At 35.3% G+C, this 17,236-nt stretch overlaps 1 protein-coding gene and 1 pseudogene across 4 annotated transcripts in view; both read right to left on the bottom strand.

Moving 5' to 3' along the window:
- Positions 1–2,177: 2,177 nt before the first annotated feature.
- LOC136274939 (multiple epidermal growth factor-like domains protein 11) overlaps positions 2,178–17,236 on the bottom strand; it is a 19,322-nt gene continuing 4,263 nt past the window's right edge. For 2 of the 4 annotated variants that reach the window (XM_066082974.1, XM_066082971.1), the window contains 5 exons: positions 13,444–14,322; positions 13,104–13,133; positions 2,945–3,067; positions 2,766–2,784; positions 2,178–2,458 (listed from right to left, as the gene is read on the bottom strand). In XM_066082974.1, the coding sequence (XP_065939046.1) occupies positions 2,317–2,458; positions 2,766–2,784; positions 2,945–3,067; positions 13,104–13,133; positions 13,444–14,322 (1,193 nt within the window). In that variant the 3' untranslated portion in view covers positions 2,178–2,316. Of the gene's footprint in view, positions 2,459–2,602; positions 2,623–2,765; positions 2,785–2,944; positions 3,068–13,103; positions 13,134–13,443; positions 14,323–17,236 lie in introns of all 4 variants that reach the window. The other 2 variants (XM_066082978.1, XM_066082984.1) reach the window with 2 other exon arrangements.
- Positions 3,872–12,549, bottom strand: LOC105328845 (zinc finger protein 862-like; annotated as a pseudogene).

Raw genomic sequence — 17,236 nt, 5'->3', positions numbered from 1 at the left:
CTTGCCGGATAGGCCCAAGAAGATACGATTGCTACAAAACACTAACAATGGTTCCTGAAAACTTTCACTTCGAAATTGAAGTAATAGTAGATATATAATGGTTAGGGCATAGTCAATGAGCTATGCCATTGCCGATGTGAAGCTCACTCTAGATTCACAATTCTAAATACAGACCCCACTCCAGCACAATTCCAATACACCACTGTTCCTTCTAATTGTTAATTAATTAGTTCAGAAATTTGAACCAATGTTTTAAAAATCTGCTTCTAGGATATTTGATGGCTACAGCGCTAGCTCACCAATCTTTTAAAAAGATAAGCTTGTTAATTTAATACGGTGAACTTTTATTCATTTATCAAATGTTTAGCTCAATATACGGTGGATATCACCTATGCAATATTTTTTTAAGTAACACTGTATAATCTTACGTCACATGACGTCATCATTTAACATTTCGTAGCTCGCTCTAGGCGGTTGATTGACTTAGAACAAAAGAGTAACACAATAATTCAGTGAAAAAGTGTTGAGTTATAAATGTGAAGCATTTCAAGCTGTTCGATTTTTCATAAATTAATATAAATATCTTTAAACAAATTTTTTTTTATAAATCTTCAAGGGAGTTTTTTCCATGCGTAAAATTGTTTGCGACCTAAAGTAAATTTGTTGGTTTTATGTATTCTTTTATCCAAGTCACTGTTCCTATTACCTCGACAAGGCTCGCGGAAAGAAAACACAAAACGAAGTTCCGCGAAACTCAGCTATTCAGAGCCTGAACAAGTCATTAAGTTTTAAGTCGGGTAGTGATACCTGCTTTGCTGGCATGTCTTCTGAGAGCTACTTGGTATGAACAAATTATTTATGTACTACATGTACTTCAAATTCATAATAATCACAACACTGATTTAAATGAAGAAAGATACTTTTGTAATTTTTAAAAATAATAATTTCATTAAAACAGATTAAAACACTTTACACATTTACTTCCCAGTCAATGATGTAAATATATTACTTGAAATTTTACAAATAACAATTTAATTTCAGAAAGGATTAAATCAATCATAACAGATTCTCTTCATTCCACCCCCCCCCCCCCAAACCCCCTTTCCCGAAGAACAGTGTACACATTAATGTGTAATTGACCCTCCCAAGCCACATGGAATGTTGAGCCGCAGAAAAGAGAACCAAACATAGTACTCTCAGAAACTTCCATTCATATGAGGTGGTTGCTGATGATGGAGGGGCTGGAGACGTCATATTGCGTTACATTGTAACTTGAACCCCTTGTTGCTAAGCGAAAATTAGGGCCGGTGTGTTGAGCCCTAATGTTAACATTACCGTCAATGGAATATGCAGTAGTGGACTCAGCTGTTATAGATTGATGTTCTTTATCTAACGTTTACTCGTTTCATCTTCGTTATGTTACTGAACTGAACCGAAAGTGTCGCGTGATCATGCCATACAGTTTGACATGTTAACTAATCTTGTTCGATCCTCTTTATATGCCAATACTCTATTGTACTACATGTACGAGCTATCGATTTTCTTCATTCCAAGTTCATTGTTACTTATTATTTTGACAACGATTAGTAATGCGTCAATCATTTCAATAACAAGCAATACTATATTTTAAAAAAAATAGTTTACTCATTTTTTTGTACATCTTAAATACGTCTAAACACAGCTGTTTGTGCAAAACAATTTATATATAGACATGAAATAGAGAAGCAAACATCAGTTCAATATACTGAGTATGCTATTTTAAAGCAATATGAGCTGTATTTTTTAGATTTTTATTTTGCTGCAAAAACCTGCTAGTATGATAAGTCTGCATATAAAAAAAACTTTTATGATAAAAAAGGTTTGAAAAATTCATTATTTTTTCTCAGAGGAAATATTTCTCTTCTAAGGAACATATAGCAAATAAATTTTTGTACAGGATGACAATAATTAAATTTTGCTCCAATTAAGGCTTCTTAGCAGTCTTTTCCACAAAAATTTGACTAAAAGAAATTTAAAAACCATGATATTTTTTTCATTTTGGTAGAAAAAAAAAATTTTGTAAAAAAAACAAAAATCTTCATGAAAATTGCAGCTCATATTGCTTTAAGCAAATAAAGATCAATTATTTCTTTGTTTAAAAAGATTCATTAAACTCATTAAAATACAAATATGATACATAAAAACATTCATGCACAAATATGTGATACCATGTATCAAAACAGTTAAACAACGTTAAATACATCAATTATGACAAGCTTTTTTTATCGATAGTAAAATGGATCTGTCAAATTATAATTAAAATGTTTTGTATCTTACTTATGAAAATAAAAAAAACCGCGTTGGATGTATATCAGTTCGGCAACTTATATCTCGGTGTATATTTTTAAATCCTCGTAATTGTTGGGTTTGTCCACTTCTTGAATCTCTGAGTAGTATCTCGTGGTATCTACGGTTGCAACTGTAATCAACAAAAATTGTTTGTGAGAAAACGAAACTCCATTATGATAATAGTTAATTTGATCTTACTATATCTTCAAGGAACTTTTTACATTCCTTGTTTAGAATATTTTCTTTTTAGCTATTTAAAAAAAAGAAAAGTTACCTGTTTCTCCGTTATTGTTTCTACAACAACAGGTATTATTTAGTAATAAAGTATATCATACCAGAATATAAACTCTTCCAGAACAAGGTACACAATAATTAATCAAAAAAGGACAATCAAAGCTGGTCATTTAATAAATGATTAGGTAACAGAAATAGTTTACCTTTTCCGCATAGTTTCCACTGCAACAAAATCACATCACATATGTAATAAAGTAAATAAAATAGCATTTGCTTATTCTTACTGGGTAAGTATTTTTTCTTTTAATCAGATCAATGATCAAAAGGTACAGTGTCATGCATGAAATTCATTTTAAAAAAATTACGCAAGAACTATTCTTACCATTATTTCTTTTCCAGATGACGTAGTTAGCGATGCTTCCTAGTAACACGATAACAACTGCCACAACACCACCGATAACAATAGGAATGATATCACTGCATGAATGAGGTTCTATGTCGGTATCTGAAACTCACATTTTTTGGCCAGTTACTAATAATTTTATTGCAAAATATAATTAAAAACCTATATTCGGCAGTTAAAGTCTATCATTTTTTTTTTTTTTTTTTTTTTTTTTTTTTTATCTATTCATAAAAATATTAATCAACTCATGTGTGACATTAGACCTATGGCAATATTATCTCTACATTTTTTATTTTAAGGAAAACTTGAAAAGTTTTCCTTTTTTGTTGAAGCCCAGTTTTTTGTTATGAGGAAGGTTAACGATAGAGTTAGTGCAATATTGACTTAAGAATGTTCATGCAGGGATCACCCTGGGTTTTAATGTTGATGGGCGTATGGCCCATCAATATTCAAATCAAGGGGCCATCCGCCGGGGGTATGGGGGCCGCGTTAGGCCCCCATAGGGGTCCATGGGCAACGCCCCGGTAGGAGGACCAGGGGGGCGAAGCCCCCCGGGAAAAAATTGATTTTTATGCTATTTTGTGATATATTTCAAGTAAATTTGATGGGTCTTTGAGGGTTTTTAAATGCCATTTCTGAAACAACCAATTTCAGTTTTTTTTAAATAAAATAAATAATACAAAAGAATATTTTTTTTCTATTTTCATTATTAATGATTATCAGTACTAAAATATGTCATTGGAGATTTTTTAGAGACTTCATACAACAGAATATAATTGATAAACAGAATACTAAATTCCTCTCCCTTTTGATTTTATCGATTTAATTCTTGAAAGTTGTTGAAGAGCTAAACTAAATTACTCTACTGGGGCAGTTGCAGATTAAATTTGGTTCAAATTGTAGGGACTAGTTTTGTACTCAAAGAACTCTGAGCAAAATATGACAAAAATGATTCTCAAATGAGAGAAATTTTATTTTGTAAAGTAATAGTGATCTAATAAACTAGCTCATCAATGACATTACATATACATATCACATGTATATTATTGAACAATCACTGAAAAATAATTCTTGTTTTTCTGTCTCTCCAATCTTTTAAAGCCCTATTAAAGTCAAACTCTGTATCAGTGGGCCCTTCAATCATAACTCTCATTAACTCGTCCACATGCTCTCCTGAGAGACGGCATCTCAATTTCGTGGTTATAAGATTTTGAGAGCTAAATGACCTCTCGCAATCAGCAGTATGGATAGGGTGACAAATTGCTAATCCAGCCAGCTTTTGCATGTTTGGAAACTCTTCAGAGTGATACTGACATATAATATTCCATAGTGAGGCCATTGAGGATCGAGGGTATTGTTGTGCTTTGACCACTCGTTTCAGAGTCATCCATTCCGTCTAATAAAAAAAACACAAAACAAAAACTTTGAAGTCAAGTTTGTATTAAAATGTAACAAAATTAATTTAATTTGGCTCAAAACAAATTTTTTTTTAAATTTTTAAATACTGTACCATGGTTGCTTCAGTATTGTCTATAGCCTCAGAAGTTACAGTAACCATTTCATTGGTATCTGGGTCCTTGTACAAATGGCACTGGTCTGAACCGTAGAAGATAGCGAGTTTTTGTACCTCTTCATTTCCCCACAGAGCTTATTCCGTATCATCCAGAAAGCTGATTGGTCTGAGAGCTAACACAGACATGTACCGGAGAAAATCAGTTTCTGGGAACCTGTTGAAAAGATATTTTTTAATGTTTTAATACAATGATTTCAAATTCCTGGTAGCAAAATAACAAATATTAAAAAATGACCACTTTACCTCTGATTAATATTTTCGATTACAGCATCAATAAATTTCTTGTTCAAACTTTCAAATTCTGTTCTACAGGACATCTTTGAAACTTTATGGGTTTCTTTATAAAAACCGTCTTTTAAATCATCAGACAGCTTTTGTACAAATAATGGTTTGCCAAGAGGATTGATGTCATTTTTCAGGTCACATAAGCTCTGAACACATTCATCTATGGAAACCTGCCAAATTTAGATTCAGAATTATAGTTAAACATAAATGACAATTTTAATGAAAACTTCTTTAAAAGTTTTTAAAAACTTAATCTAAAGAGCAAGGACCGTCACCAGACATGCATTTTAACAAATGTTACAGGTAGGTTAGCAAGCTTGCAGAGATTAACATGTAAGCACTAGAGCACAGGTTATTTTTCATTCGTCACTACAGGTCATTTATGAACAACAGACCAGGGTGTAGAGGTTATGATGAAGATGGATATAAACAAATATTTCATCGTTTATTAACAGACATAATGCACATTAATATGACATAGACTGTCACTGCAAGCAAATTGTTACCTGCATTTTCCCATTGCATGAAACTGAAAGTAATTAGGTCTTTCCACCTTTCAGGTGAAAGACCTTTTATATTTCTTATGTTTTTTATTAGGTCTTTCCACCTTTCAGGTGAAAGACCTTTTGTTTTTCTTATGTTTTTAGGTCTTTCCACCTTTCAGGTGAAAGACCTTTTGTTTTTCTTATGTTTTTTATTATTATTATTTTTCTTTTCTATTTTCCACGGGAAAACTTTTTTATTTCAAGAGATATTGAAACAAATTTTTCTTTATGTGATTGAACATTAAAAGTTATGGTACCAAATGACCCTGTGTCTAATGACCCCAAGAACTTAAAAAGTTATTGCCCTTGTATACGAAAAGCTTGTTAACGCTACTCCTCTGAAACCATAAGAGATAGAGACTTGAAACTTTTACTAACGTCTGTAGTTCACTTAGACGCTCTTTCAATCTATTCATACCGAAAGGTTCCGAGACCCCCTTCTATCAGTTATTGCCCCTGAAAGTATTTCAATTTCCATAAAATCACTTCTAACTTTTTTACTATTTGTCATAGAGACTTTGGACCACTTGCGATGGAAGCGTCTTCCTTGGCCAATCAAAATGACGTAAAGGTCAAAGGTCAAGGTCATCTGTAAATCTGTGTATTCATGAGTTTTCGCATCTCTTTTGTTTAGGGTGATATAGAGAAATTTTATCAAGGATGTAGTAGGACGTCTTAAGACATTTCAAAATGTAGCCCTTCAGCTCCCATCTTGTAATAGTTAGCGAGTTATTGCCCCTTTTGTACGAAACGCTTGTTATCGCTACTCCTCTGAAACCATAACAGGTAGAGACTTGAAACTTTGACCAATGTCTTCAGCACACTTAGAAGTTTCTTCAATCTATTGATCCCAAAAGGGTCCAACGTGCCCTTCTGGCAGTAATTCCCCTTTGAATTTCATTGACTTCACAAACACATTAGAAATAACACCCCCCCCCCTCTTTTTCTGTTAAATGTGTGACCTTGACCTTTGACCTTGACCTTTGACCTTAACCCTTGACATCTTATGACTGGTGTGTTATAAGTATCCGCAACATCTATAATATCAGATTCATTTATATGTACAAAAAGCTCTTTTAAACACGAATTCACACTCCCACCCCTTATATTTTTAGGTTTGACCTTGACCTTCGACCTTGACCTTTGACCTGACCATGACCTTTGACCTTGACCTTAAAGGACTGATGCGTTACAAGTATATTTTACATATACATTTCAGATTCATTTATATGTGCAATAAGCTCTTTAAAACTAACCCCCCCCCCACCCCCCCACCCCTTATTTTTAGGTTTGACCTTGACCCTTGACCTTTGACCTGGACCTTTGACCTCTTAGAACAAATGAGTAATAAGTGTATGCAACATATATATCAGGTTCAGTTATATGAACAATTTGCCCCCCCCCCTTTCTTTTATACCAGGATTGATTTCTTATATGAACATGACCCTCGATATTTGAACTTGAAATTTGATATTCCTTTTTAAAATAAAACCTTAAAAAAGTGTTACAACTGTTTGTCAGAATTTTTTAAAAAGGTGAAACACTGCCTGCCATTTGACTCCAGACCGCGTTTTAGACTACGCCTCCAAATAAAAATTCCAGCTCCAGTAAAACTCTGTAGAACTTGGCGAAAATTCATGGGACTGTTCCTCACACCTGAATCTAATTGCCTGCCAAATTTCAAACGAAATGAACCCTATTGAAGAAAGTTATCCACCTCAGCGGCATCGAACCATGGTCCCGAGAAACGAAATTTCAACGCTTCGATATTTGTATCTAATAAATTCATGCTCAAATTTCACTGAAAATCTTTGTTTACATTTCTATCGGCAACCTGTGACGACTTGTGTTGAAGTGCAACGAAAGATAACTCTTCCTTCCCAGACCCCGATTTTAGATGAATTAAATTTACATTTTCTTTCAGTTTGTTTATTTCCCGACTTGGCTGAAATACATGACTGGCCTTAATTCAGTTCCGATTTTCCGTACTTGTAATCCACGAATGCATGACAGTTAATCGATTTCTAAGCACGTGCATTTCAAATCACAGGGAGAATTCGCATCAGCTGAGCCGACGTGACGTTCCCACACCTTCAAATACCCGCCGGCGACCAGAGTTTGACCTGACCTGTTGATTTCTTAGTCAACGCTATCCGGCCACATTGTTTACAAGCAGCACTGATTTTTATGAATAAACTGGTGAACAAATACTGCCCTCCCAACCAATCGCTAAGCCCCTATCTATTCTAAAGGTTCCTCAGCGTTGGGTATCAATTTTAGATGGACAGAAGAACGCTTCGTCTCTTCTTTCTATCATCATCCAAATTCACTACACAACTCAACAAGTTTTACCTTCTATCAGATAACAAGCGAAATAGCGTAGTGGCAACACTCTCGCCTAGGAATCTATGGGTACTCGGATCGATACCACTGTGCGGAACCCATTTTTTTTTTTACTTTTTTTTTCTTCGTAAATTGATTTTTCTCTAATTACTCAATAATTATCAACATTTTCGGGAATTTTTTTGAATCATTATGGAAGGTGGAAAGGCCTCTAATTGTTCCGTGAACAATTAGTCTACTAGTTTATTATTTTTTTTCTTCTCTTTTTTTCCGGGGACAGCTTTTTTATTTCAATAGATATTGAAACAATTTTTTCTTTACGTTATTGGCCATTAAAAGTTATGGTACCAAATGACCCTTTGCTTGATAACTCCCAGAACTTACACAGTTATTGCCCTTGTGTACGAAAAGCTTGTTATCGCTACTCCTCTGAAACCATAAGAGATAGAAACTTGGAACTTTTACCAATGTCTTCAGTACACTTAGAGGGTTCTTCAATCTATTCATACCGAAAGGATCTGAGCCCCCCTTCTAGTTGTTATTGCCCCTGAAAGTATTTACATATCTATAAAATCACTTCCAACTTTTTTTTTTTTGTCATAGACACTTCGGACCACTTGGGATGGAAGCGTCTACCTTAGCCGAACAAAATGACATAAAGGTCAAAGGTCAAGGTCATCTGAAAATCTCTTAATTAATGAGTTTTTAGATCTCTTTTGTTTAGGGTAGTAGAGAAAAACTTTTTCATGGATGTAGTAGTACATCATAAGACATTTTAAAATATAACCCTTTGACCTTTTCCATATTACAATTATAGAGTTATTGCCCCTATTGCACAAAATGCTTGTTATCGCTACTCCTCATTAACCATTAAAGGTAGAGACTTGAAACTTTTACTAATGTATTTAGTACACTTAGACGCTCCTTCAATCTATTCAAACCGAAAGGGTCCAAAGTCCCTTTCTAGCAGTTATTGCCCCTGAAAGTTTCGAACATTCATTAAAAGCACAAATAACTTTTGAATCAATAATCATAGATACATCGGATCACTTGGTATTGAAGCGTCTACCTTGTCAGATCAAAATGACATAAAGGTCAAAGGTCAAGGTCAAGCAATACAAATTTGCAAACTTAATCGTTTGACACTTTTATATGGAGTAACGCAGAAAAAATATTTCATTGTATTGAAACAATCTTATTTTAAACATGAAACAATGAGGTGGAAAGACCTCTAATTGTTCGAGAACAATTAGTCTACTAGTTATTATTTTTTTTCTTCTCTTTTTTTCCAGGGACAGCTTTTTTATTTCAAGAGATATTGAAACAATTTTTTCTTTATGTTATTGAGCATTAAAAGTTATGGTACCAAATGACCCTTAGCTTGATTAATCCCAGAACTTACAAAGTTATTGCCCTTGTGTACGAAAGGCTTGTTATCGCTACTCCTCTGAAACCATAAGAGATAGAAACTTGGAACTTTTACCAATGTCTTCAGTACACTTAGAGGGTTCTCCAATCTATTCATACCGAAAGGATCTGAGGCCCCCTTCTAGTAATTATTGCCCCTTAAAATATTTACATATCTATAAAATCACTTCCAACTTTTTTATTAATAATCATAATGACTTTGGACCACTTGGGATTGAAGCGTCTACCTTGACCGAACAAAATGACATAAAGGTCAAAGGTCAAGGTCATCTGGAAATCCATTAACTAATGAGTTTTTAGATCTCTTTTGTTTAAGGTGGTAGAGAAAAACTTTTTCATGGATGTAATAGGACATCTTAAGACATTTTAAAATAAAACCCCTTGGCTTCTTCTTTTAAATAGAAACAGAGTTAATGCCCCTTTTGTACGAAAAGCTTGTTATCGCTACTCCTCTGAAACCTTAAGAGATAGAAACTTGGAACTTTTACCGATGTCTTCAGTACACTTAGAGGGTTCTTCAATCTATTCATACCGAAAGGATCTGAGCCCCCCTTCTAGTAGTTATTGCCCCTGATAGTATTTACATTTCTATAAAATCACTTCCAACTTTTTAATTACTTATCATAGAGACTTCAGACCACTTGGGATGGAAGCGTCTACCTTGGCCGAACAAAATGACATAAAGGTCAAAGGTCAAGGTCATTTGGAAATCTCTTAATCAATGAGTTTTTGTATCTCTTTTGTTTAGGACGGTAGAGAAAAAAAATTCATGGATGTAGTAGGACATCTTAAGACATTTCAAAATATAGCCCTTTGACCCTTACTATGTAACAATTAGAGAGTTATTGCCCCTATTGTACAAAATGCTTGTTATCGCTACTCCTCATTAACCGTTAGAGATGGAGACTTGAAACTTTTACTAATGTATTCAGTATACTTAGACGCTCCTTCAATATATTCATACTGACAGGGTCCAAAGTCCCTTTCTAGCAGTTATTGCCGCTGAAAGTTTCGAACATTCAATAAAAAACACAAATAACTTTAAAATCAATAATCATAGATACATCGGACCACTTGGTATTGAACCGTATACCTTGTCAAAACAAAATGACATAAAGGTCAAAGGTCAAGGTCAAGCAATAAAAAAATTGCAAACCTAATCGTTTGACACTTTTTTTAATGAAGTAACACAGAAAAAATACTTGATTCTATTGAAGCAATCTTATTTCAAACGTAAAAAACAATGAGGTGGAAAGACCTCTAATTGTTCGAGAACAATTAGTCTACTAGTTCAAAAATGGGACTCTTTTAACACAATATAACTAATACAAAATATATTTGTTTTAAAATACAATATAAGATACAATATTATACCTGTACAGTTCCAAGGTCAAGATCTTTCTTCTGCAAGGTACGGCTAAGTTTCATGACAGGTTGCAAAATGTCCATCATAGCATACGTCATGCTGACAAATATTTCAGTTCCAACCTTTTTGTGGAGACCAACAGTTTTGGGATCTTTTGCATTAGAAGCACAATAGGACAGCAAAGAGTCCAGCGTTCTATAAATCGAATCCAAGGCTTGATAAAAACTCAACCATCTGACCTACAAAAATATAATCTTTCATCAAATATGTAATACGCTTTAAAGATCTTTAAATATAAAATACAAAGTAAAATAAACCAGTAAGTTTACCTGATGAACTTCCCTGTATTTTACAGAAGGTTCATTCAGTACTTTTTGTATAGCCTCTAGTTTGTCTGCTTTGGTGGGTGAATTCTTAAAATGATAAAAAATAGTTACAAGCGTCTCTTGAAACCTCAGCATCCCAGGTACTTTCTTAGCTGCTTGTTCCGTCCACAGTGCTAGGCGATGAGCTGCACAATGCGTGTTTTGAAGATGGGGGTTATGCCGTAAAAAATGACCTGTGAGTCCCTCTCTCCGGCCAGTCATTGTCGAAGCACCGTCTGTTCCCAATCCCATAACCAATTTTACCTCTATTCCTCGTGAGTCAAGATGTTCCTTGATAGCTTCGAAAATCCCTTTACCAGTACCATTTGTTATACGAAGATCCGTAAGAAAGAGGGTAGATGGCTAAAATTAAATAACATAATGACAAATTTGACATTTATCAACTTTGCAAACATTTGACATTTTTAAAAAATGTTTATTAATGTAGAACTTCTCATATCAATTATGTCTGGTCAAGTATTTTACATGAATATATTAGATTACAATTTTAATTAGTTACTGATATCATACTTATTTTAAATTCAAAATACCTGGAGACTGGATGGATTAATAATGCGAACTGATATGGAGAGTTTGTGATGGTTTGCAATATCAGTGCTTTCGTCAGTTAAGATGGTAAGGTGAGGTGATCTCCTTAGCCTTTCTGTCGTGTCATTATTGATGACATTGGATACTGATTTGAGGAGATCATTGGCAGTATTGTATGACGAATAGTCTACATGTTTGTTGACATTCAAAGAATCAATGTCTGAAACCCATATGTCTTTCAAAAATCTTATCATACTGGAGTATTTTGATAAGGCAATACCTTCTTTTGATAACCAGTAAACCGCTTTCATAGCAATTACTATGGCTTTTTCCTCTTTGTTATGAACATTCTCGACTGTTTTTTTCAAGTTTTCCTGCTCTCGTGGGGCCATTATTGCTCGTTGATGGTCATTAGATGCTATATGCCTTGTAAGTGTGCTTGTTCGGAAATTAGTATTTCCTGTAGTAAAAATGTTTTGCATCCCAAACTGCTTACAGTGTTTGCAAAACATTTGAGTTCCATCAAATGCCAACCACGGGTGCAAAGTTAGCCACTTGGACTGGAAATGACGAACATCGTTGTCGTTGGTCTTGGTCTGTTCTTCGGAGACCTCTGCCGAGTCTGGAGATGAAAGACTTTCAGTCGATTTATTTGTAAAGAACGAAAGCTTTTGTTGTTTTGGGTCAGTTGGCCCACGTATCTTCGCCTTTGGAGGCATTTCGGGCAAGCGTCTGCATACAAAATTAGTAACTTGTACTTGTTTTGTTTCGAAATAAATAATCAAAGTTTTTATGAAAAAAAAACAATATTACGTATTAGAACATATTACATACTGAAGTATATCTTTCATATGTTTATTATTTAAATCATTACATATAATCTTAATAAATATAATTTACTCAGTATTTGGAAACAAATTTCTAGCGTAATCTAAACGAAGGAAATATTCTGTGTACAATTCCGATTTTAGTCATATTCAACCAGACGCTCTGCTGATGTAAAGAACATACGTGACTTCAAAGAGTCTGATTGAACGAAGTAACAGCCCGCTCAGTTACGTCACACGATCGGTCAGACTTCCGCCAGAGTTCGTTGAAAATAGATCTACAGAACGGTCCAAAAATGCACCAAGATATAAGGAATAAGGAATCATTCTTTGAGTATTATGAGGTGATAATTTTGGTCGGGGCGTGATCGAATCCAATAAAGCCCGAAGGGCTTTATGATAGATTTGATCACGCCCCGACCGAAATTATCACCTCATAATATTCAAAGAATGATTCCTTATTACTTATATTTATATAATTTTTAGCCATCGTACGATTAAATATTTAAATATAAATAAGCATACCCCGCTGGGGCCTCAATTTGGCGTCATTTGTATTATGGGTTATATAGTACAAAATCGATACGTAGTGTTATCACAGGCAAACACACTGGAAAATGTAAATATAAGAGTTTCGACCCACAGTTTTGCATCTTATAGCGCCATATCTGTAAGACATGCGCCAGACTGACCCCTTTCTAAATTTTCAGTGCGGCATTTACAAATATTGTGCGCCAATGGCGCAAAGGCGTAGCCCAAAGTGATCCCTGTTCATGTCATTGGTTTTAATATGAAAAACAATCCACGGCAGTACATACATTTATGTATTAAAAACAATGTTAAAATCGATTTCTCACCTGGGCTAAACCTGGTTGTTGTGGGATTCCCTTAAAAAAATCCTTATAAAATTATGATTGTTAAGTTAATCACATCTGTTTCAAACACATTTCATTGTACTTTTAAAAAAAAACCCAACACATGTTCAAGTGCACGTTTATATGAAAATGCCTACATGACCTACATGTGTATTATGTGTTATATCAACCCAAACTTGATTATTCGATGAATTAGATTACTAGTAGTAAAAGTTTCAAATCTGCATACATCATTGGTCGCAATCTAATTAAAATCAGTTCACAAAATGGTGGCGCATCACAAAAAAACTTATTAAAGTATTGGAAATTGCCAATTTCTTACCTGGACTAAAATCGGTCGTTTGATCAGACTTCCCATTCTTAGAACATACACATAACTCGGAACATTTATCACCAAAATATCCATCTCGACAATCCCCGACACAGTTACCACTGAATCTGTCACATGATCCAGTTTTACAGTTTACATTGCAAGAATTATTACAGATGTCGCCATAAAACCCCGGTTTACACCCCGTGGAGCAGATACCCGTGTCTCGGTTACAAGCTCCATGGCAGCCCGTGCTACAGTTTTTAGAACAAAAGACACCATAAAATCCGATAGGACAGTCTAATACACAGTTTCCACTTTGACGTTGACATCTGTTTTCTAAACATGTCTCTTGACATCGTATGTCGCACTGCTCGCCATAAAATCCCACTGAACATGCACCGACACAGGTGCCCTGCGTCCTATCACAGGGGCACGCTCCACATGGCGTCTCACACGGAAGACCGTAAAACCCATTGATGCATTCATTTATGCACGTGCCGTTGGTGTGAAAACACGCGTTTTCTTGGCAAAACGGACTACACGCATTTTCGCAGCGAGTTCCCCAGTACCCTTCCCGACACCCTCCAAAACAGCTTCCTGTCGTCCCGTCGCACGAACTCGCGCAGTGATCACTACACTTGTAGCACGTGTCTCCTGCCTTGTAATAGTTGCTGTCACATCTATCGCACTTTTCACCGATCCAGCCAGGCGTGCACCCTCTGGCACAGATACCGGAAGTTGAGTCACACGTGGGCCCGGATGTTACATTAACACAACCCTTGCTACAAGCCGTGCACGTGGCGAAGTATGGATAAAAACCACTGACACATCGGGTACATGTCAAGTCGCTGGACGAACAACTGTCACAATTTGGAATGTTACATTGACCTAAAGCAATCACACGATAATCATTGATACATATAGTTTGTATAAAAATTGCTGTAGATATGCCCAGAAGCAACACAATGACCAAAATGGAAACTTTGAAAAATCAATTTGTTTTCTTTTTCTTTATTTTTTTAATAATCTGTTTTTTGTTTTTGTATTTTTTTTAGGTGGGGGCTGGGGTTAAAACAATCAAATTGTCAGCATGAAATTTGTTTTAAAATGTTTCTGTCTTATTGCTTGTATGTCCCTGTCAATTTTTTTGGTGTTCTTTATCCCTTATCCACCGTTTCTTTTGTTACCAATTAATATACACTCTCAGATAAACGTTTATAACAGTAAAAAAAAAGTCTAAACAGAGTTTAAAACAATTTCTTAAGTACGTTTTTTCAATGATATCGTTTAATGATTCAAATTAATTTCAGAATATATTAGTAGAAGTTAAAAGTAAAGATAAAAATAAATGCTGTTTAAGATGCATTCTGACTGAAATCCACATTCTTATAAAAACACCATGTCTTTCCATATCGCACATTGTGTGTCTTCCCTTTCCTCCTTTGTGCATCCCCTGGTGTCAGAAGGTTAATATAAGACTTCATGAACTTTAATGTCTCTTAAAACACAAATATGTCTGGGCGAATTTTAGACAAGGCCAAACTGTTAGAAAGTAGAGAAGGGCGAAAATTACAGGGTCATAAATAACCCTGTAGACAGTAAATCGATATACCGCTTATTTCATTACATGTATTTGAACAAATGGCCGGGTTTTGAAACTTGTAAAAACAAGAGGCCCAGGGGCCACATCGCTCACCTGAGCAACATTTGCCTTAATTCTGATCAAATTAGCATTACAGTATCAAAATATCTTGACAACTAAGTACAGTAGATCTTGCTAAAAAAAAATTGAAAATCTGCCAATTTTTATCCACCTCTTTCTTTTGGTAAATACCAAGCCCCTTTTGTTGTTGTACCTGTAAGATGATTTTTCTCTTTTCCTATATACCCCCCCCCCCCCATTTTGTTGCCCCACTTTTCTTTAGGGTATCATGGTTTCATCAAACTTATATCTGCATAACCTGTGCTTTCACACTAAGTACTGAGTTTTGGACCGAAAAACTTTCCCAGAATATTTTTAAAGATTTTCTCTATATATTCCTATGTAAAAATTCAAACCGCCATCACGGCCCCGCCCTACCACTAGGGACTGTGATTTTGAATTTACACTACCCGAGGATGCCTCTACTCAAGTTAAAGCTTTTCTGGCCAAAAGGTCTTTAAAAAGAAGATTTTTAAAGATTTTCTCTATATATTCCTATGTAAAACTTTATCCCCCAATTGTGGCCCCACCCTACCCCCAGGGATCATGATTTGAACAAACTTGAATCTACACTACCTGAGGATGCTTACATTTAAATTTGAGCTTTCTGGCCTAATAGTTTTTGATGAGGAGATTTTTAATATATATTCCTGTGTAAAAATTGATCCCCCCATTGTGGCCCCGCCCTACCCCCAGGGATCATGATTTGAACAAACTTGAATCTACACTACCTGAGGATGCTTCCATTTTAATTTGATCTTTTCTGGCCTAATTGTTTTTAAGAAGAAGATTTTTAAAGATTTTCTCTATATATTCCTATGTAAAAATTCATCCCCCTATTGTGGCCCAACCCTACCCCCGGGGACCATAATTTGAACGAACTTGAATCTACACTACCTGAGGATGCTTCCACTCAAATTTGAGCTTTCCTGGCCTAATAGTTTTTGAGAAGAAGATTTTTAAAGATTTTCTCTATATATTCCTATGTAAAAATTCATCCCCCTATTATGGCCCCACCCTACCCCCGGGGACCATGATTTGAACGAACTTGAATCTACACTACCTGTGGATGCTCCCATTTTAATTTGAGCTTTTGTGGCCCAATAGTTTTTGAAAAGAAGATTTTTAAAGATTTTCTCTATATATTCCTATGTAAATCTTTATCCCCCAATTGTGGCCCCACCCTACCCCCAGGGACCATGATTTGAACAAACTTGAATCTATACTACCTGTGGATGCTTCCATTTTAATTTGAGTTTTCCTGGCCCAATAGTTTTTGAGAAGAAGATTTTTAAAGATTTTCTCTATATATTCCTATGTAAAAATTCATCCCCCCATTGTGGCCCCACCCTACCCCCGGGGACCATGATTTGAACGAACTTGAATCTACACTACCTGTGGATGCTCCCATTTTAATTTGAGCTTTTGTGGCCAAATAGTTTTTGAAAAGAAGATTTTTAAAGATTTTCTCTATATATTCCTATGTAAAAATTCATCCCCCTATTGTGGCCCCACCCTACCCCCAGGGACCATGATTTGAACAAACTTGAATCTACACTACATTTGATACTTCCATTTTAATTTGAGCTTTCCTGGCCCAATAGTTTTTGAGAAGAAGATTTTTAAAGATTTTCTCTATATATTCCTATGTAAAAATTCATCCCCCTATTGTGGCCCCACCTTACCCCCGGGGACCATGATTTGAACGAACTTGAATCTACACTACCTGTGGATGCTCCCATTTTAATTTGAGCTTTTGTGGCCCAATAGTTTTTGAAAAGAAGATTTTTAAAGATTTTCTCTATATATTCCTATGTAAAACTTTATCCCCCAATTGTGGCCCCACCCTACCCCCAGGGACCATGATTTGAACAAACTTGAATCTACACTACCTGTGGATGCTTCCATTTTAATTTGAGCTTTTCTGGCCCAATAGTTTTTGAGAAGAAGATTTTTAAAGATTTTCTCTATATATTCCTATGTAAAAATTCATCCCCCTATTGTGGCCCCACCTTACCCCCGGGGACCATGATTTGAACGAACTTGAATCTACACTACCTGTGGATGCTCCCATTTTAATTTGAGCTTTTGTGGCCCAAT

Source organism: Magallana gigas, chromosome 1, assembly GCF_963853765.1.
Source record: "Magallana gigas chromosome 1, xbMagGiga1.1, whole genome shotgun sequence".
NCBI lineage: Eukaryota > Metazoa > Mollusca > Bivalvia > Ostreida > Ostreidae > Magallana > Magallana gigas.
This window is presented reverse-complemented; position numbering and strand designations above follow the sequence as displayed.